The sequence below is a fragment of the Agelaius tricolor genome, unplaced genomic scaffold (genome assembly GCF_023055355.1).
Source record: "Agelaius tricolor isolate 1412-34295 unplaced genomic scaffold, bAgeTri1.0.p SCAF_54, whole genome shotgun sequence".
Taxonomy (NCBI): domain Eukaryota; kingdom Metazoa; phylum Chordata; class Aves; order Passeriformes; family Icteridae; genus Agelaius; species Agelaius tricolor.
In genome coordinates, this window is record NW_027269314.1 from 1,505,807 (window position 1) to 1,527,035 (window position 21,229).

The following is a 21,229-nucleotide window of genomic DNA, read 5'->3' on the forward strand; positions in this document are numbered from 1 at the left end:
ATCATCTCCCACAATGCCTACTCCAAGGGAATAATTAGGGACTCACATTCCTGCTTGACCTCCAGAGAAAACAGAGACCCTTTAGCTTATGAATCAGGATTTTGTTCTGGGTCAGTTTTGCTGCTTGAACTAGGTGCCCACAGAGGTGGTGGAGGCCTCATCCCTGGAAAAATCCAATGCCATGGCTGTGGACTTGATCCAATTGAAGATGTCTCCCCAGAGAAGTACAACACGCAATTAAATTCCAAGAATTCCCCCAATCAAGTGGTGTCCATCATCTCCCACAATGCCTACTCCAAAGGAGAGATTTGAGGCCGAAATTCCTGCTTGAGGCCTAGAAAAAGAGACTAAAAAAAGAGACTTTAGGCCAATCCAGCAGTCACAATTTTGGGTTATTTTTGCTGGGTGCCCAGGGAAATGGTGGAAGCCTCATCCCTGGAAAGATCCAAGGCCATGGCTCTGGAGAACCTGATGCAGTTGAAGATGTCCCTGCTTACTGCAGGGGCTTGGAGCAGGTGACCTTCAAGGGACCCTCCCAACCCAAACTGTTCAAAAATTCTGGGATTCCCAAGAAACACAGGAAAAATACAGCCTAAAGAGGGAAACATAAACCCTAATCCTGAATCCCAGCTCAGATTCCTTTCAGCTCCTCTTCAGCCCCTCTCCAAAGCTGAGTCCCAAGGACCTTCCAGGGCCACTTGAGCTGTCCTGGGGCCAGCAGGAGCCGTGACCCCACAGAGGTTTTCCTGCAGCCTTGTCAGGACAATGGGATTACTCAGCCCTGTCACGGTGCATTTCTGCAGCCTCAGGACTTTGGGTTCCGTTTTTTTTCCCTGATGGGGCTTTTTGGAGGTGGAATTTTAGCCCAGGAGCCCCGACATGCCTGGGCTGAGGTTCCCTGATGGGCAGGTGGAGCTGTCCTTGCAGCTGGGACAAACGGCAGGGAGAGCAACAAATCTGCACCTTCCAACACCAGGGGAACACTTTTCATTGCCAAAATCCCATAAATTCAACAGGAATCAGCTCTGGAGGATGGGGGCATTGCCAAACCAGGCAGGAGAACAGGAATGAAGGTGTTCCAAGGACACCTCACCCCAGGTTTGGGCACAGTTCTGGAGCTACTGGCAGTGTGGAAATCCTGGATTTTATGGGACCAGGCTGAAAACTCATCTCAAACAGGGCAGCAGCTCCTCTTAGACCCAAAACTGTCCTGCTTTATTTCCAATCCCAGCTCTCGTGCTGATGGATTGGGATGGGTTTGGATCAGCTCCACCTTGTCCCCAGAATCCTGAATTTCCTACTAGAGCTGGAATTGACTCTTTTTGGGAATGTTCCTTCACCCTCTCACTCCTTCCATCCCCAACTGATGCTCATCTCACATTTTTGGTGCTTTTACAAACACCTCCATCATTTTTTTCGTGGCTTTGGACAACACCTTTATCTCCTGCATTTCAGTAGCAAATCCCAGGAACTTCAGTGTGCTCCTAAATCAGCCACTGGAAAAAATTCCCTGAACCCTACAAGGATGAAAAACCTTGACACCAAAGGATGTGGAGGCCTTTGGGATGCAGCCTGGTCCTTCCTGGCTTGCTCTCACCCACAATTTGGGTGATCCATCACGAACATAAGGGAAAAAACTCCAATCAATATTTAAAAGTCCCAAACCTGCAGCTCCCACAAAGCTTTGACCCAGACCTAAGGCTGCCCAAACCAGGCTAAGGTGCCTTCCTTGTCTCCCCAGGCTTTGGGGAGGCTCTGGAGCTCAGGGGCTGCCCAGCAAACCCAAACTTCTCCTCAGCTGGGGCTTTTCTAACCCAGTTCTGCAAGACAAAAGGCTGCCTTGATCTGTCCTGGTGCTTTTTAGACCAATTCAAGTCCTCCCAGCCTCCAAACCAACCCTGACTGGCTCCAAAAGGAAACATTAATATTTAAGGAAGATAAATCACTCCTGGCCCACCTCATAAATCACTGTGGGCATCCCCCCCCCAGCTCATCTCTGCTGCTTCATGCTCTGCTGCAGAGACCAATCTCCCTGTCAAATTCCATTACTGGCTCCTGAGTATCCCCAGCGTGATGGGTGGAAGCCTCCAGGTGCTAAACCAACCCACAGCTCCTTTTTTTAAGGAGAAATTCGGCAATTTCCAGCATCTCCTGGCTTTGGAAGGCACCTGCCACAGGACACCTGCCTGGGGACATTAGGGACAAACCTGGCTGGGGAGATGGATCCAAGTCCTCCCCACCTCACTGCTCATTTATCAGTTTATTTACCAGTTTGTCCCACTGATAACAGAGCTGAGGAAGCCACTTCTTCTCCACACAGGTGCAGAGGAGCAGGGAAGCCACTTCCAGTCCCCTTTTGGGGATTTCTCCCCCCCAGTAAATCAGCCAGAGCTCCCCCTGCTACCAGATCTTCCTGCTGGGATGGGGATGCCCAGAGACATGAGCCAGCACAGTTTGGGGGTGTGACACCTCCCAAAACAGGAGGGTGGGACCTCCTTCCAGAGGAGAATCCCAGGGCATAAACAGAATGAAGGAAGCTGCCACTGGGGAATATTAAATCTCCCCTTCCTGTTTATTCCCAGCTCGTGAAAGCAGCAAATAAATCCCAGTTTTGTAAAGGAAGAAAGATCTAAAATTGCTTTTAGAACAACCACAGAGTTCAGGGGATTTGCTGTTTCAAAATACCTGCTGATCCTCCCAAGAGTGTATCCACACAGCTCAAAACAAATCCCATTAAAAGGAGGGAAAAAAGCTGCTGGAGTAAAAAAGGAATCTCCCTGGTGATTAGATTTTTCCTACCAATGAGACACCACTCAGCCAACTGCAAAAAGCAGCATAAAGCACATTTCTGATGGCAACAGCAGCATAAACACAGGGACTTTAGACAGCAGAGAGAAGAAAGAAACATATGGTGCCTTCCAAGGAAGCAATATTGGGATGGGACACATCAGGGACTTGACAAACACTTGGAAACGCAGCTGTAGTTCCAGTAATGCATCCACAGGCTGGATTTTGGGAAAAAGAATCCTGGATGGGCATTAACTGCAAGTTAAAGTGTCTGAAATACAGGTGTGGAATAAATTACAACCCTGCTGATACATGGTGGGCTGGGAGAGAGCCTCAATCCCACAAAACTAGACTTGCAAATAATTGGGAGAGTCCTGAAGCCCAGAGCTTGTGGCGACATGTGAAACCCCTTCTGCCGCAGACATCTTTTATGAAAAATCCTTTCCTTAGGATTTTTCCTCCTGAGAAGCTGAGAGGCCTCAGGAACAAAATGTAACCAATGGTTATCTGCTGCTGTAGAATGCAACAGGTGCATCTGGGATTGGCCCATGTTGGATGTTTGTAATTAATGGCCAATCACAGTCAGCTGGCTCAGACTCTCTGTCTGAGACAGAGCCTTTGTTATCATTCTTTCTGATTCTATTCTTAGCTTAGCTAGCTTTCTGATGAAACCTTTTCTTCTACTCTTTTAGTATAGTTTTAATGTAATATATATAATAAAATAATAAATCAAGCCTTCTGAAACATGGAGTCAACATTCTCGTCTCTTCCCTCATCCAAGAACCCCTGTGAACACCATCACACCCTCCTTTTAAAAACAGATTTTTTTCCCCACATCCCCAGACCCCGTTTCCAGCACAGCCCGTGAGGTCTGAGCTCCCACAGGAGGAGGGAGCAGAGGGAGGGCGGGCTCACCGGGAGGTGGGTGAACACGGCGAAGGTGCTGCGCAGGAAGCCGATCAGATCCACCAGGTACTCGCTGGCCCGGCTGCCCGGCTCCGGGGCCATCCAGTCGTAGTCAGCCAGCTGCAGGAACTGGTCGATCTTCTGGTTCAGGTTGGTGTAGATCTCCTCCTCGGCGGCGTGCCGGGCGTCCTGGGAATGAGGCAGGACGTGGGATGGGGGCAAAATCCTACAGGGGATGGGGGCTCCAAACCAGCAAAATCCCACATGGCATGGGGGCTCCACACCACCAAAATCCCACGTGGGATGGGGGCTCCACACCACCAAAATCCCACGTGGGATGGGGGCTCCACACCACCAAAATCCCACGTGGGATGGGGGCTCCACACCACCAAAAATCCCACGTGGGATGGGGGCTCCACACCACCAAAAATCCCACGTGGGATGGGGGCCCCACACCACCGAGACCCCACGTGGGATGGGGGCCCCACACCACCGAGACCCCACGTGGGATGGGGGCCCCACACCACCGAGACCCCACGTGGGATGGGGGCCCCACACCACCGAGACCCCACATGGGATGGGGGCCCCACACCACCGAGACCCCACATGGGATGGGGGCCCCACACCACCTCCAAAACCTTGCATGGGATGGAGGCTCCAAAGAAGAAAAATCCTACATGGGATGGAGGCTCCAAAGAAGAAAAATCCTACATGGGATGGAGGCTCCACACACCACCAAAATCCTACATAGGATAGGGGCTTTACACAACCAAAATCCTATATGAGATGGGGGCCTCAAACCAGCAAAATCCTACATGGCATGGGGGCTCCACACCACTGAGATCCTATCTGGGATGAGGGCTTCACACCACAGAGACCCCACATGGGATGAGAGTTCCACACCACCAGGACTCTGTGTGGGATGGGGGCTCCACATCACTGAGACCCCATGAGATGGGGGCTCCACATCACTGAAATCCTCCATGGGATGGGGGCTTCACACCATCCTCTTAAGGGGTGGGAGCTTCACCCAACCTTTAGACTGGGATTTGACACAACCCTAAAGCTCAGGGCAGCCACCACGAGGCTGCTGCACCCTCAGGCTGGTGGGACAGGGACCACTGGGCTGTGGTGGGCAGCACCAAGCTGGAATCTGCCCCTGACGTGACCTGAGGACAGATCCAGAGGAGATGGAGGAGAGACTGGCTCCAGGGGAGGGATCCTGGTGCGGATGACACCAAGGTGGTGTTCAACCCCTGGATGGGGAGTTCCAGAGCTGATGATCCCTACAGCTCAGAATATCCCGTGATTCTGAGGTGGGAGAGGAACACCCCCTATGGAAACCCCACCAAACCCAGCACAGGGCTGGGGTTCAGGAGCCTCCCTGCCAGAACAAGGGCAGGACATTGAGCTTCAGGTCAGACAGGTGGATAAACCCAGGATGGACTTCCCTGGGGACACAAGACTGAGTCACCCCAAGGCAAAGCCCCACCAAACCCATTCCTGCTGTTCCCACCTCTGGATCTCTACAGGACACCCCACACTCGACCCAACCAGATCCCATATAAAGCACTCCTGGAGTGGGATTTAAAGGTTGGGAACTCTGGGAGTTCCTGTCAGCCCTGATTTTTAGGGGATAATGCTAAAAGGAGTGGGAAGATGGAAAAATACAAATTCTGGAAATCTTCCTCCTGGGTGGAAGAGGAACCTGGTGTCCATGACACAGCATTCCAACAGCAAAGCGAGGATTTATTTAAATAAGAAACATCAGGCTTTTGTTTAAGATCTCCTTAATCCTTTAGCTAATTAGCACTGTAAATTAAGGACAAAACCTCCCACGATCTCGACAGGAGCAACGCTCCGAAGGACAAACCCAAAGCGATGGCGCAACCTCCCCAGAATAGGCCAGAATTATCCTTGGGCTCAGCCCAGCTGGCCCTGAGGCCTCCTGAGCAGATCCCTCCCAGCACCCACCCAGGGGTGGGATCCTGAAGGTGGTGGTGGTGGTCCTGGAGAGCTCACCTTGAAGGTGGTGGTCCCGTAGAGCTTGGTGGTGTGCACGGTCTCAGGCAGCACGTTGGTGATGTTGGTGATGAACTCCTCCAGGAACTTGCAGGATTTCTCCAGGTGGGTGGTGTTGATGATGATCTGCACCAGCTGGGAAGGCAGAGAAGGGTTTCAGCCCCGCTGCCAGGGCTGTGCCAGGGGAAGGGATGCCAGTTCCATGCAATGCTGACACTGTGCAAACACCCCGGGCTTTGCTACGGGCTCCAGTCTCACCTCCTTTAACAACACCTAAATCCAAGATAATTTTGGAGGGGAAGTATTTCCCATGACAGCCACTAATACCACGGGAGGTGATTTTTTTCTTTTCAAGGACTTTCCTACATTGAGCTGTCACTCAGGGCTCCCCAAAAAAAACTGCCAGGACACATCAGGAGGCTCCTGGCTGCCACTGAACCCAAAAAATAACCCGAACTTGAGTGACACAGAGCAGCATCACAGGGGCCCTGAACAAAGGAACCACGAGGTTTGGCTCTGGCAGGTGTGGGGTGAGCAGATCCCTGCCAGCCCCCGGGGCAGCAGAACGCCCTGGGTTGGTGTCATTTCACTGCTGGAGCGTGGTGGGGCTGTCTGCAGCCACCTCCCGTGCAGGAAGGGCTTGGAAACGCTCCCAGATCTGAAGGAGGTTGGATTCATCAGCAATTTCAAAGGTGCAGGTGCAGAAACTGGGAAGTGACACCTCAAAGATCCCAGCACTGGTGCTGGTGACACCCTGGGAGGCTCAGCCTGGACATGGGGAAGGAGAAGAGACACTGGAAAGGTGCAGAAGTGGAACAGGGTGTCCAGAGAAGCTGCGGGATGTCTGGGAGAAATGAGAAGTTGGGAAGGGAAAGCCTTGGGTGACACGATGCAAGGCAGCAATAATTAAGTAAACAATTAGTAACTCCTTGTTTAATACCAGCAATTAGTAACACCTTGTTTAACTCTCAGAGGTCCCACCTGTCCAGGAGACCTGCAGATTTACATGGATTAAAATCATCAGGAACATGATTTTGTACAAAAAAAGAGAATGGACCACAGAAAGAAAATCCCAAATTAGGGTTTGTGCTGGAGCAATGTGCTGAATCCACTCAAACATCACCTTAAAACGAGGATTGCTCTCCCATCCCCTCACATTTCCCTCTTGGATCCTCTCTGGTCCTCCCTGAAGTCCTCTGACTTTAACTCATATTTGTAGCATTGCCCAAAATGTAAAGAGCAAAATTCACAGCCAATAGCAAAGAAACCTCTTCACTTTCCCACCAGCTAAAGTTCCTCGCTTTGTACAACAACTCTGAGCAGTTTTCCAGGCAAATATTTCATGGAATGCTCCAAACCAGCACCTCCAAAGGTGCTTGAGGGAGTTCCAAAGGACCTCCTGTTACCCTGCCCTGGAATCACACAATCCAGGAATGGTTTGGCTTGGAAGGGACCTCACAGATGATCTAATTCCAACCCCAACACCTCCTGCTATCCCAGGTGGATCCAAGCCCCAGTGTCCGACCTGGCCTTGGACACTGCCAGGGATCCAGGGGCAGCCCCAGCAAACCTGGGAATTCCAGCTCAGTCCCTCACCCAGGAATTCTTTCCCAAGATCCCATCCATCCCTGCCTTCGGGCAGAGGGAAGCCATTCCCTGCGGCTCCATTCCCAAGGGAATCCACATCCCACCTCTGTCAGTCCAACGTTTTTCCTCTTGATGACATTCTGTAAACAGTTGCTCAGGGTCCGGGTCAGCAGCAGATTTGTGGATTTTCTGATCATGTCATCGACTTCCGTGGAGCTACAAAGTAAAATTTAAAGAGGAATTTGAAAGATGCTCCATGGAAAGAAAACCCCTGGGAATTCTCCTCGTCCTCCTTCCCACCTCTCCCCTGCCTCACCCCTGAGCAGCCCTGCAGGGCTCACAGGAACTGATGTTTGAAATGCATCAAAATACAACAATTTAAGCCTTTTTATCCATGTTTCAGAAGGAAAAGTGAATTAACACCTGCAGATCCCAAATTCCTCAGGCTCCAATCCAAGAGGAGCTGGTCCAGCCTAAGGAAGGGCCACCCATGGCATCAGCACAACCCTACCCTCAACACTGGGGGTTGCATGTTCAGTAAAAGGGAAAAGAACTCCAACGGTGAAACCCCAAACCAAACTCCCCAAAATTCCCCTCTCAGCCTTTTCTGGGCTTTGAGACAAAATTACAGAACCATGGAATGCTCAGGTTGGAAGGGATCTTAAAAGGAAACTGGAAAAACTGCAGGAGTGAGCAAGGTCACAGGGAATGGGTTTAGAAGGGCACAGTACCAATGATCCCTGGATTTCCACACAGGGACTCCCCAGCACAGCACAGCTCAATCTCCAGAATCCCAGAGTGGTTTGGGTTGGAAGGGACCTTAAATCCCATCCATGGGCAGGGACACCTCCCACTATCCCAGGTGGATCCAAGCCCCAATGTCCAACCTGGCCTCGGGCACTGCTAGGGATCCAGGGGCAGCCCCAGCAAATCTGGGAATTCCAGCCCAGGCAGGAATTCCTTGCCAAGATCCCAGCCCAATCTCCCCTTTCCCAGTGGGAGCCATTCCCTGGCTCCTGTCCCTGCAGGCCTTGTCCCCAGCCCCTCTCCAGCTCTCCTGGAGCCTCTTTAGGGACTCTGAGGATTCCCTGGATTTTTCCCTTCTCCAGGGGAACATTCCCAGCTCTGCCAGCCTGGCTCCAGCCCTGTAACACCAGACTGGAAGCTCCTGCACCCCATTCCTGCCCTTTCCCAGGTGTCTGGAGCAGCAGCACTGTTGGAATTTGGGGGATCAGCCTCTCCCAGGTGCTCATGGTGCCACCTCTCCCTTCTCCAGGAGGTTTTGCCAACCCCCCCTGCCAGAGGCTCCTTGGATCTGTGCTTGGCTCTGCATTAGCCCTGACAGGAATGGGAATTGTCTCCTGCAGGAGGGGCAGGAGAGGGAATTCCCATCGGGAAGGCTGGGCAGGAACTCTGATCCTCCCGGTAAATCGAGCCCCTGACCTTTGGCTCCTTCTCCTGCTCCACCTGACAGAGGGGCCACGTCACAGAGCTGGGATTGACGTGGGAAACAAAAGCCAACCTTGAAGTTATCCCGGGAGAAAGGTGGGGGGTGTTGGGATGCTGCAAGCAGGGGGGTGGGAATGGCTTGGATGGGATCTTAGCAAGGAATTCCAGACTAGGAGGGCAGTGAGGCCCTGGGATAGAATTCCCAGATTTGCTGTGGCTGCCCCTGGGTCCCTGGCAGTGTCCAAGGCCAGGCTGGACACTGGGGTTTGGAGCACCCTGGGACAGGGGGAGGTGTCCCTGCACTTTGTATCCCAAGTTCTTCCAGGTTTGGGGCTTTGTTTGCAATAAACCCAACCCAAACGAAGCCTTGGTGGATTAGAGCTGATCACCCTTGCACCCACTGTTTTCCACAGATATTCCCTATTTCCAAGGGGGAAATTCCACTGGAAAAAACAAGAGGGTACCTTTAAAGACAACCTGATGAACTCACCATGTAAAAAGGAGAAAGTGCTGAGGAGATAAAGGAAATTTTCCTGCTCCAATCCAATTAATAGTGCCAATAACAAAAACTCCAAGCCCTACAAACCCACCCGGGGCTCCAAACTTTCCTCAAGTGAAACAACTCCCACATCAAGGAGAACCCTCCCATCCAACAAATACAAGGAGCTGCTTTAACAAAATAATTAGGGGAGGGGAGAAAAAAAAAAAAAAAACCCCATAAAATGGGAGCTCCACTTTCTGCCACGGGCTGTGCTGTGCAGGAAAAGGCTTGAAGGGAACTGTCTGGGATAATGACAGCTCCTGTCCCGGATCCTGTGGCAGCTGCAGTGACCTCCAGGCCCCTGTGAGTGACGGGCTGACCCCCAGCACTCCGGGGTGCTCCGTAAATGACAGGGCCAGGGGAAAAAAGAAAGGGAGGAGAAAAGGGAACTCGCTGCCGGCTTTGTAGCCAAGCTTCCTAATAAAACCTAATTCAAGCTGTCAGGGTGAAATGAAGAAAGTGTCAACAGGGGTTTGCAGAGAAATATTCCAAATGTTTGGCTCTGAGAGCGGGAGCTGGGGCTCCCCTCCCCCTCGCTGCTCCGAAAGGGCTGGAAAATCCAATGTGGAAAGGAATTTTAATGATGGGTGCAGAGAGAGCCCCAGGAGGGACCCACGGGGACACCTCTGCTCCCTGCCCTGCCAGGGCCAATCACCCCGGCCATGGGGAGCAGCACCCACAGGGAATGGGCTCTGGGAAGGGAGAGGGGCCCTGGGAGCCACCAGGAGGAGGAGAAGCTGCCACCACTGCAAGGATGGGGTGGAACATTGGGGAGAAACTCCTGAGCTCCCAGAGCAACCTGCAGGGAAAGGGGCTCTCCAAATTGGCATTCCTGGCTCCAAGGAGAGCTGGAAAACCCTGGAGAGCCTGGGGCAGGCACTGGAACAGCCACTGAGTTCCCAGAACTGTCCCAGCTCCACAGCAGCCATGGGGCACAGGGGATGGGGTTGGGATGGAAGGGACCTTAAATCCCATTTGGATCCAACTCCAGGGACACATCCCACTGTCCCTGGTGGATCCAACCTGGCCCTGGGCACTGCCAGGGATCCAGGGGCAGCCCCAGCAAATCTGGGAATCCCAGCCCAGGCAGGAATTCCTTGCCAAGATCCCAGCCCAATCTCCCCTTTCCCAGTGGGAGCCATTCCCTGGCTCCTGTCCCTGCAGGCCTTGTCCCCAGCCCCTCTGCAGCTCTCCTGGAGCCCCTGCAGGCCCTGCCAGGGGCTCTGAGCTCTGCCTGGAGCCTTCCCTTCTCCAGGGCAACATTCCCAGCTCTGCCAGCCTGGCTCCAGAGCAGAGGGGCTCCAGCCCTGCAGCAGCTCCGGGGCCTCCTCTGGGCTCTCTCCAGCAGCTCCAGGGTCAGGTCATGGCCAGGATATGAAGCTCCCAAGGAGGTGGAACTGCCCCCACCCCAATCCAGCCTCGTGTTGGCCCAGGGAAGGGAAGGAGGATGAATCCCTTCAGCCAAGCCCTTGTCCTGCGTTTCTAAGCCTCTCCCAAGCTGTGAATGCTGCTGATGCAAAGGCAAAGCCCCAGCTCTCAGTTCCTGGCAGACCCTGCTGGTTTTCAGTCTCGCACACGTACACATGGGTGAAACGAGCATCAAAGCACCCTGGGATGGAGCAGGGAGGGTAAACACATGGAATATTTTTCAGGTTAAAAAAAAAAAAAAAATCACATTATTTGTATATAAACTCGCTGAAGAAACAAGAACAACAAAAGCACGAAACCAGCAGCTGAAACTCGTTCCTGACCAAAAATCCAACCCTCAGAGTCTTCCTGACAACACTTCCATGGAACCACGGGATTCCCATTCCTTGGGGAGCAGTGAGGGGAGGCCTGGGGGGATCAGAGATGTTCCAGCAGGCCCCGGTGACGAGTGGCCACCACAGCCTCTCTCCAGACACCCACGTTCATTTATTTATCAAAAGAATGATGCAGAAACATCTCAGAGGAAACAGCCCCAACTGGGATTGTCCTGGGAGTGTGGAATTCCCGGCAAGTGTCCAGGGCCAGGCTGGAGGAGGCTTGGAGCACTGTGGAAGGTGTCCCTGTGATGGGTTTGGAGACGATCCCCAAAGCTCCTCCCAACCCAAACCATCCTGGGATCTCCCCCTGCAGGGGCAGACGTGGCCAGCCAAAATCCCACTGCTCCAGAGCCACTTCCAGCCTGGACAGGCCCCATGTTTTACTTCAGCTGAGCTCTCTGAGGGCACGTTTCCCACCTGAGGTGCAGGTCCTCGGAGAACTTGAGGCAGGCGTAGATGAACTCCTTGATCTGGCTGTAAACCTTGGGCACGAACTCCGAGAAGGGGAACTTCTTTGGGAAGGGTTGCTGGAAAACAGGGGGAGAACAGCTCCAGAGGGAGGGCAGGGACAGCAAGGAGAGGTCTCCCAGGGAGGCAAAGCAATTCTGGGATTTATCCTGGATTTTATCAACACTACAGCCGAGGGGGAGAGCTGATAACCACAAATGGAGCAGGGGGGCTTTGGGGCCATTCCCTCTCCCAACTCCCTTCCCCTCCCTCCTTGGGAACACCTGGAACTCCTCCTCCACCATGCACAAGGTGTTTTCCTGCTCACCTCCCCCAGGTGCTGCCCAACGACCCCAAAAACCAGGAGCAAACAGATTTTCCAACACCAGATTTTCCCAGTTTTCAACCCCAGCGCTCCGAGCTGGGAGGTGCAGGGAGAAGCTGAACCCCAGGACTGAATTTTGGGGCAAGACACAGAAATCTGAACCCCTGACTGGGATCACCAGGGTTGGATTTGCTGCCTGCCAGGTGTGGATTTAGGATCTAGGGGACATCTAGATACACTTTGGTTTTCCAAGCACACGCTCGTGCAAAGGCCAAGAACCATCACATTTTTGGGCTCTTTTTCTCTAAATATGAGACAAAAACCAACAAAGGTCAATCCCTGGGTCCATAAAATGGGAATAAAATGCCAGTGGAAGTGGATTTTTCTACCTGTGTGACAGAACACTCTGAGAGGAACACAAATCCCACTTCCCTCATGCACACCAGGAGAAATGCATCCCATGGGAGCAATATTTGTTCTTTCCCATTACTTTCCTTTCTCTTTCATTGTTTATTTAGGTTGGGGGGGTGATTTGGGTTTCTTTTTTAATCCTGTCAATGCCCACAAAGGGTGTGAGGTTCTCCTGCCCCAGCAGCCAGGCCAGGCCAGGCCAGGCCATTCTCCCCATTCCAAGATTCACCTTTTCAAGTTCAGCATCCTGGAATGGGAACTGCCCAACGATTTTCCTATAAACTTCTTCATTTGACACCAGGATGGGGCTGTAGTTATCCGAGTCAAGGATATTTCTGGGAGGAGAAGAAAAGAAGAGTCAGGGAGACAAATGTGAGGGGGAAGTTTTCCTGCTGGGCCAGGAGATTCCCAGAGGCTGGTGCCAGGCTAAGGTGGGATCCCAAATTCCTGCGGCAGCAGCCAGGGATATCCCAAAGCAGCCACAGCTTGGGGATGGAGCAAGGGCACAGAACCATGGAATGGTTTGGGTGGGAAAGGACCTTAAATCCCACCCAGTGCCACCCCATCCATGGGCAGGGACACCTCCCACTGTCCCAGGAGGATCCAGCCTGGCCTTGGGCACTGCCAGGGATCCAGGGGCAGCCCCAGCAAATCTGGGAATTCCAGCCCAGGCAGGAATTCCTTGCCAAGATCCCAGCCCAATCTCCCCTTTCCCAGTGGGAGCCATTCCCTGGCTCCTGTCCCTGCAGGCCTTGTCCCCAGCCCCTCTGCAGCTCTCCTGGAGCCCCTGCAGGGACTCTGAGGATTCCCTGCAGTTTTCCCTTCTCCAGGGGAACATTCCCAGCTCTCCCAGCCTGGCTCCAGCCCTGGAACAGCTCCGGGGTCTCCTCTGGATTTATTCCAGCAGCTCCATGGCAGGGGCGGCCCTGGATGGGCTTTAAGGCCCCTTCCCACCCAACCCATTCCATGATTCTACCATTAACCCCTCAAAAACTCCCACAGAGAGGCCAGAACCCCTCAGTGAGGGAGGTTCCTTTGTGTCAGTGCCAGGAGGTTCTTTTGGAGCCTCTCACCTGAAGACCCCAGCCCATTTCTTCAGCAGGGTCTCGCTGTACTGGTCCTGGATCTCCAGCAGCATGTCAAAGAGCTGGTTCACGGGGAAGCCATAGCCCTGCAGAGCAGCAGCAAGGGAATGAAACCCCCAGCAGGCAGCTGGGCATTGCTGTCTGTATTTAACAGGGGCAAATCCTCCTCCAGCACCACCCCTGGTGCAGCTGGGGATCATTGTCTGTATCTAACAGGGGCAAATCCTCCTCTGGTGCAGCTGGGGCTCCTTTTCTGTATTTAACAGGGGCAAATCCTCCTCCAGCACCACCCCTGGGCACCATTGTCTGTATCTAACAGGGGCAAACCCTCCTCTGGTGCAGCTGGGACTCCTTTTCTGTATTTAAAAGGGGCAAATCCTCCTCCAGCACCATCCCTGGTGCAGCTGGGGCTCATTGTCTGTATTTAACAGAAGTAAATCCTCTTCTAGCACCACCCCTGGGGATCACTGTCTGTGTTTAACAGGGGCAAACCCTCCTCTGATGCAGCTGAGGATCACTGCCTGTATTTAACAGGGGCAAATCCTCCTCCAGCACCATCCCTGGTGCAGCTGGGGCTCCTTTTCTGTATTTAACAGGGGCAAATCCTGTTCTAGCACCACCCCTGGGGATCATTGTCTGTATTTAACAGGGGCAAACCCTCCTCTGGTGCAGCTGGGGATCACTGTCTGTATTTAACAGGGGTAAATCCTGTTCTAGCACCACTCCTGGTGCAGCTGGAGGGGCTCAGGGGGTGATTGACCAAGGGAGCAGCACCCAGAGCTGTCCCAGGCTGAGGTGGCCAAGCTTGGTCCTTGCACAGACCAAACCAGGCTGTCCCTCAGGTCATCCAGAAATGCCAAATAAATTCTAGCATTTTTTTGGCCAAGAAATGCCAAGAAAGGAGCTTGGCCAGCCCAGCCCAGGCACCAAAGCCCTGCTGGAGCTCTGGGAGCACCAGGAGAGCCCCACGTACCTGCAGCGTGTCAGCAAAGAGCACAATGAGGTTCTTCAGGTCCAACACCAGGCTGGGGTCAGAGCAGTAGGACTGGAGAGGAAAACATGGCTGTGACTGCCTGGCACAGCCCAAACCCTGCCCTGAGCCCTCTGTGCCACCAGGGCTCTGATCAACCCTGCCCAGGAGCAGCGAGGGATGCACGGGGCAGGGCTGATAAGGGTGATAATGCTGATAAGGGTGATAATGCTGATAAGGGTGATAAGGCTGACAAGGCTCTGCTCCCCGGGCTGGAGAAGGCTCTGGGCTGCCCCAGAGATACCTGAGGTGTGTCTAAAACTGCCCAGGAGCTGCTGGGCAGCGAGAGGAGATGGCTCCCATGGTGTTGTCACCATGGGACGGGGTGACATTTAATATTTACCTCTCATTTCATTTGCCTCTCATTTAATATTTACTGTGTTGTGTCTGACGGTAATGAAGCATCTCAGCCAGGCTGAGGGAAAAACATGCTGGATTCCAGCTCCAGCACGGGGATTTATCCCGCTCCAAACCCCCCAGACACAGCTCAGTGTCCCCAGAGCAGCCCCAGTCCCCCCCTGGGCTTCCCAAGAGCAGCCAAAAATGTGCTGAAAAATGTGGAGTTTGAGACAGAGGCTGCCCAAATATAGAATCAGCGATCCCAGGCTGGAAAGGGAGTGGGATTTAAAGCTCGCTGGAAACTCCAGGAGGAACAGCTCCATTAATCAGAGGGAAGGGCTGGGAGACACACGTTTTCCATCTCCCTGTCCAAAAAGGAGAGTCAGGAAGAAAGATAATGCCCTGAAGCATCACCAGTGATTAAAGATGTCCCCGTCTGCGGCGAGGAGGAAAATCCAGGGATAAATTTGTCTGCTTTGGAAGGACCCAAATGGCCTCAGCAAGGTGAGACCCTCCCTCAGATCCCAGTTTTTGGGATGCAGGGCACTGGTTGAACTGGGAGTGCTCAGGGCAAATAAATGGTGGTGGCCACAGGGGTTGGGAAAGCAGGGAATGTTTTGTGATTGCTGAAAAAGCCTCCCCTGGCAGCCACTCCGTGCGTTCCCTTTGGCACCACTTGAAACAACCTGAGTGGTAACAAAGCTGGGAACACCAAAAAAACCCCGTGGCCGGGCCTGCCTCAGCCTCCTGCTGCCAGCTCCGAGAAAATCCCACTTGAAACAAAAACAAACACAGGTTTGCAGCTGGGGGGGTTGGTGTTTATCCCCCCTGGCAGCACAGGAGCTGGGGGGGAAGGAGGAGGCTCTGCAGTCACCTGGATGGGGATGGAGAACACCAGGAACCTTCTGGGGTCCCTCATCCCACAGAGATCCGTGTCCTTCTCTTCCCATATTTTCACCCAAGGTGCTCCTGCCTCTCTCCTGGGGTTCTGTCTCTCTGGATTTGGTTTTTCAGCCCATTTCTCAGCACTTTCACAGCCACAAAATTTAAGGGATCAAGATGATCTCTAAGGTCCCTTCCAACCCAAACCACTCTGGGATTCTCTGATCATATGTGCCAAAAAGTTTCCCCCTTTCCCCCTCAGTTTCTTGGGAAAAATCAACTTTCTCTTTTCTTTCACCTGGATGGATGGGGATGAGGAACACCAGGAACCTTCTGGGGTCCCTCATCCCAGAGAGATCCAGGTTCATCAGGGAGATCCGTGTCCTTCTCTTCCCATATTTTCACCCATGATCTCTCCTGGGGTTCTGTCTCTCTGGATTTGGGTTTTCAGCCCATTTCTCAGCCTATTTCCAGCCCATTTTCCAGCCCATTTCTCAGCACTTTCACAGCCACCAAATTTACGGGATCAAGGTGATCTCTATGGTCCCTTCCAACCCAAACCACTCTGGGATTGTCTGATCATATGTGCCAAAAAGATGCTTTAGCCCCCAGTTTTTTGGGAAAAATCAATTTTCAAATCCCTGGATGGGGATGGAGAACACCAGGAACCTTCTGGGGTCCCTCATCCCAGAGAGATCCAGGTTCATCAGGGAGATCCATGTCCTTCTCTTCCCGTATTTTCACCCTTGATCTCTCCTGGGGTTCTGTCTCTCTGGATTTGGTATTTTCAGCCTATTTCCAGCCATTTTTTCAGCCCATTTCTCAGCACATTTACAGCTGTGAAATTTACGGGATCAAAGTGATCTCTAAGGTCCCCTCCAATCGAAACCACTCTTGGATTCTCTGATCATATGTGCCAAAAAGATGCTTTAGCCCCCAGTTTTTTGGGAAAATTCAACTTTCCAGTCACCTGGATGGGGATGGAGAACACCAGGAATCTTCTGGGGTCCCTCATCCAAGAGAGATCCAGGTTCATCAGAGAGATCCGTGTCCTTCTCTTCCCATATTTTCACCCAAGATGCTCCTGCCTCTCTCCTGGGGTTCTGTCTCTCTGGATTTGGGTTTTCAGCCCATTTCTCAGCCTATTTTCAGCCCATTTTTAGCCCATTTCCAGCCCATTTTTCAGCCATGAAATTTAAGGGATCAAGATGATTTCTAAGGTCCCCTCCAACCCAACCCAAACCATCCTGAGATTCTCCAATCCTGTATCAAACAAGGTCATGATTCAGTGTGCCAAAAAGATGCTTTAACACCAGATTTTGGGAAAAATCAACTTTCCAGTCACCTGGGTGGGGATGGAGAACACCAGGAACCTTCTGGGGTCCCTCATCCCAGAGAGATCCAGGTGCAGGAAGAGCCATGGAATGGTGTGGGGTGGAAAGGACCTTCAATCCCATCCGGTTCCACCTCCTTCCATTGCACCAGGATGCTCCAAAACTGCTGTTTGTGTCCTTCTCTTCCCAGATTTCCACCCAAGGTGCTCCTAGCTTTCTCTGGGGTTGTCTCCCTCTGGATTTAGTTTTTCAGCCCATTTTCAGCCTATTTTCAGCCCATTTTAGCCCGTTTCTCAGCCTATTTTTAGCCCATTTCCAGCTCATTTTCCAGCCCAATTTTAGCCCATTTCTAACCCATTTTTCAGCCATGAAATTTAAGGGATCAAGATGATCTCCAAGGTCCCCTCCAGCCCAAACCACCCTGGGGTTCTCTGATTCTGTATCAGACAAGGTCATGCTTTTCCAAAAAGATGCTTTCTTCCCCCCCAAGTTTTTTGGGACAAATCAATCCCTCTGCTGGTGCTCCTCAAAAATTCTGGATTAAATAATGACGAAAACACAAAACCACCGTTTTAGTCTTCAAAATACCGACTTTGGTGGGGAAATGCAGTCAACTAAGAGGCTAAAAAACCCAGAGAAAGAGAATTATCTGCGTGTCTGCGTCGTTCCTTTAAACACTCATTGGAAAAGAGGGAAAACAAAGAATCCTGAGGGGGGGGAAAAAAGGCAGAGTTGCAGCATGTCAAGGACAGTCAAGCAACAGCTGAGCTCTGCTGGGCTTTTACTCACGGAGTGGGTCCTGAGGGCCGCGATGGTTTTGGACAGGGCCATCTCCCACAGCTCATCAATGTAGGCCCGGTTGACCAGGCCCTGCGTGGTGTGCAGGATGTGATCCTCCACCACAAAAAACCTGAAACGCAGAAAACGCCACCAAAACCTCACATCTGAGGGGCCCGAGGACATCCCCGAGCCCCTTCGGGTGAGGGGGGAGCACCCATGGGTCTGGGTTTGGGGGGATTTGGCAAACCCAGGCTGCTCCAAGTGCTTTATTCCCTCATTTTTAATTTCACTGGGTTGGGGGAGGGAGGTAAAACCCTCCCTGTGCCGCTCTGTGTGTACACAAAGGCAGAATTCCCCCTCCACGGGTTCCCCACCTCGTTATTCCCACAAGAACCGCGGATAAAACTCTGCTGCAGCCAGCAGCAATCCCATCACAACTGGGGAAAACACTTTATCTTGCTTTATCTGCAGGGAAAAATGCTTTGAGTACAGGGAAAACTGCTTTATCTGCAGGGAAAACTGCTTTATCTGCAGGGAAATCTTCTTTATCTGCAGGAAAGTGTGCTTTAAGTACAGGGAAAAATGTTGGAACTGTAGGGAAAACTGCTTTATCTGCAGGGAAAAATGCTTAAAGTATAGGGAAAACTATCTTCAATGCTTTAAGTATAGGGAAAACTTTGTCTTCCCTCTTTATCTTCAGGGAAAAACCCTTTATCTGCAGGGAAAAACACTTTATCTGCAGGAAAATGCTTTATCTGCAGGAAAAAAATTATTTAAGTACAGGGAAAAATGTTGGAACTGTAGGGAAAAATGCTTTAAGTATAGGGAAAACTTTATCTTCAATTTTTAAGTATAGGGAAAAAATGCTTTAAGTATAGGGACAATTTTGTCTTCCATCTTTATCTTCAGGGAAAAACATTTTATCTGCAGGGAAAAACACTTTATCTGCAGGGAAAAACACTTTATCTGCAGGAAAATGCTTTATCTGCAGGAAAAAAATTATTTAAGTACAGGGAAAAAATGTTGGAACTATAGGGAAAAACACTTTATCTGCAGGGAAAAATGCTTTAAGTGCAGGAAAAATGTTTTAAGTACAGGGAAAAATGTTGGAACTGTAGGGAAAAATGCTTTAAGTATAGGGAAAACTTTATCTTCAATTCTTTAAGTATAGGGAAAAAATGCTTTAAGTATAGGGAAAACTTTGTCTTCCATCTTTATCTGCAGGGAAAACTGCTTTATCTGCAGGGAAAAATACTTTATCTGCAGGGAAATGCTTTATCTGCAGGAAAATATTATTTAAGTACAGGGAAAAATGTTGGAACTGTAGGGAAAAACGCTTTATCTGCAGAGAAAAATGCTTTAAGTGCAGGAAAAATGTTTTAAGTACAGGGAAAAAATGTTGGAACTGTAGGGAAAAATGCTTTAAGTATAGGGAAAACTTTGTCTTCAATTTTTTAAGTATAGGGAAAAATGCTTTAAGTATAGGGACAATTTTGTCTTCCATCTTTATCTTCAGGGAAAAACACTTTTTCTGCAGGGGAAAATGTTTTAAGTACAGGGAAAAATACTTTATCTGCAGGGAAAAATGCTTTATCTGCAGGGAAAACCACTTTTTCTGCAGGGGAAAATGTTTTAAGTACAGGGAAAACTGCTTTATCTGCAGGAAAAAATGTTTTAAGTACAGGGAAAAAATGTTGGAACTGTAGGGGAAAATGATTTATCTGCAGGGGAAAACTGCTTTATTTGCAGGGAAAAATGTTTTAAGTACAAGGAAAAATGTTGGAACTGCAGGGAAAAATGTTGGAAGTCCAGGGAAAATCCTCTCTCCCACCCAGCCCCACCACGTGCTCCCAAATTTCCAGACAATCAATTTGCTCCAGTCTCCAGTTGGAGATCAACTCTGCTGCTCCAAAAAAAACCCAAAAAAAAGTGTTTTCCAGGGAAAATGAAGGTGAGAGTGTGGCCATTTTAAATGGTGACACAGGAATTTCCAGGTGGTTTTTTCCAAGGAAATCCAGGCCAGGAGCAGGGAGCTGCAGGAGGGCAGCAGCACACGTGGAGTTTGTGGTGGTTGTAATTAGGAATTGAAATGATTCTCATTATTAGCTGAAAAAAGAACAAATCCTGTCCAGTTTTTATGGACCAGCAGCCTTTGGAATTCTCCTCTCAATGCTCAGTTTGGAAGATTTTTCTTCAAATCTGAGTGTGACAAAAAAGCAGCTCTGGGGAACAGAGAATCACCTCCTCCAGCAGGAAAGTAATTAGAGAATAATTGTTAAATATTCCAGAATCATTAAGGCAGAGGACCCATTCATGTCATTAGCGGGGCAAGAAGGTGAACATCATCCACAGGAAACATTTATCCTCAAATTCCCAGAAATCCACAGAAACGCCAAGAAATTCCCAGAAATTCCCAGAAATTGATAAAAATTCCTAGAAATTCATAAAAAATCCCCCAAAATTCATAGAAAATCCCTGAAATTCACAGAAATTCATAAAAATTCCTAGAAATTCATTAAAAATCCCCCAAAATTCATAGAAAATCCCTGAAATTCCCAGAAATTCATAAAAAATCCTAGAAATTCATATAAAATCCCCCAAAATTCATAGAAAATCCCTGAAATTCCCAGAAATTCATAAAAATTCCTAGAAATTCATAAAAAATCCCCCAAAATTCATAGAAAATCCATGAAATTCCCAGAAATTCACAGACTGCTACAAGAGCTGGCAGGTCCCTCCCCGCTCCCCCCCAGTGACACAGCAAAGCGGATAAAATTCACTTTACAGCACTTAAAAAGCACAAACCACCTCTTTTTTTGTCCTGTTTTGGCTTTGAGGACCACCAAAAATACCACCATTCCCTCCTCTCCTGGTTTTTTTGGGCTCCTCAGCAGCCCAGGCCACCCGTTTTTAGCAGGGCTGTGTATAAAAGGAACACCTACCCTACAATTTGATTGAAATACTTCCTGTAGCCATCTAAAGTTTCGTGCTGCAACAAAGAGAGAGGGAGCAGAGGTTAAAACCCAGGTGGCCGAGGGCAAGGGGGGATTTTAGGGATGAGCCAGGGGCAGCAGGAGCCCAGGATGAGGTTCCAGGCCAGACTGACCATGTTGGAGGGAGGCTGCAGCACCAGCCGCGCTTGTTTTCTCCTCTGCTTCCTGTAGTAGCTCTCAAAGGTCTCCCGGGCTCCCTGGAAAACAGGAAAGGGTCATTGCAGCCCTCAGGATGTGCAGGAAGAGGTCACTTGGAATGTAAACCGTGGAACTGCTGAGGTTGGAAAAGCCCTCTGAGATCTGTGAGTCCAACCATGCCCAGCAGCACCAGGGCCACCTCTGCCCCATGTCCCCAAATGTCACATCCACAGGGCACTGAAATCCCTCAGGGATGGGCACTCCAAACCTCCCTGGGCACTTCCAATCCCTGACCCCCTTTCCATGAGGAATGTCCCCAATGCCCACCCTGAGCTCCCCTGAGGCCGTTCCCTCTGCTCCTGTCCCTG

The 21,229-nt window shown here is 50.8% G+C and overlaps 1 protein-coding gene across 3 annotated transcripts in view; it reads right to left on the reverse strand.

The window, feature by feature from the left end:
* EXOC6B (exocyst complex component 6B) overlaps positions 1-21,229 on the reverse strand; it is a 312,471-nt gene that overhangs the window by 99,782 nt on the left and 191,460 nt on the right. For all 3 annotated transcript variants that reach the window (XR_011684023.1, XM_071455767.1, XM_071455766.1), the window contains exons 9-18: positions 20,837-20,920; positions 20,673-20,719; positions 17,740-17,860; positions 14,339-14,410; positions 13,354-13,451; positions 12,510-12,615; positions 11,515-11,624; positions 7,407-7,518; positions 5,716-5,850; positions 3,703-3,882 (exon numbers count right to left, since the gene is read on the reverse strand). Coding sequence is in view for 2 of the 3 variants with exons in the window: in XM_071455767.1 (XP_071311868.1) it covers positions 3,703-3,882; positions 5,716-5,850; positions 7,407-7,518; positions 11,515-11,624; positions 12,510-12,615; positions 13,354-13,451; positions 14,339-14,410; positions 17,740-17,860; positions 20,673-20,719; positions 20,837-20,920 (1,065 nt within the window). In the remaining variant the exon portion in view is untranslated. The remainder of the gene's footprint in view (positions 1-3,702; positions 3,883-5,715; positions 5,851-7,406; positions 7,519-11,514; positions 11,625-12,509; positions 12,616-13,353; positions 13,452-14,338; positions 14,411-17,739; positions 17,861-20,672; positions 20,720-20,836; positions 20,921-21,229) is intronic.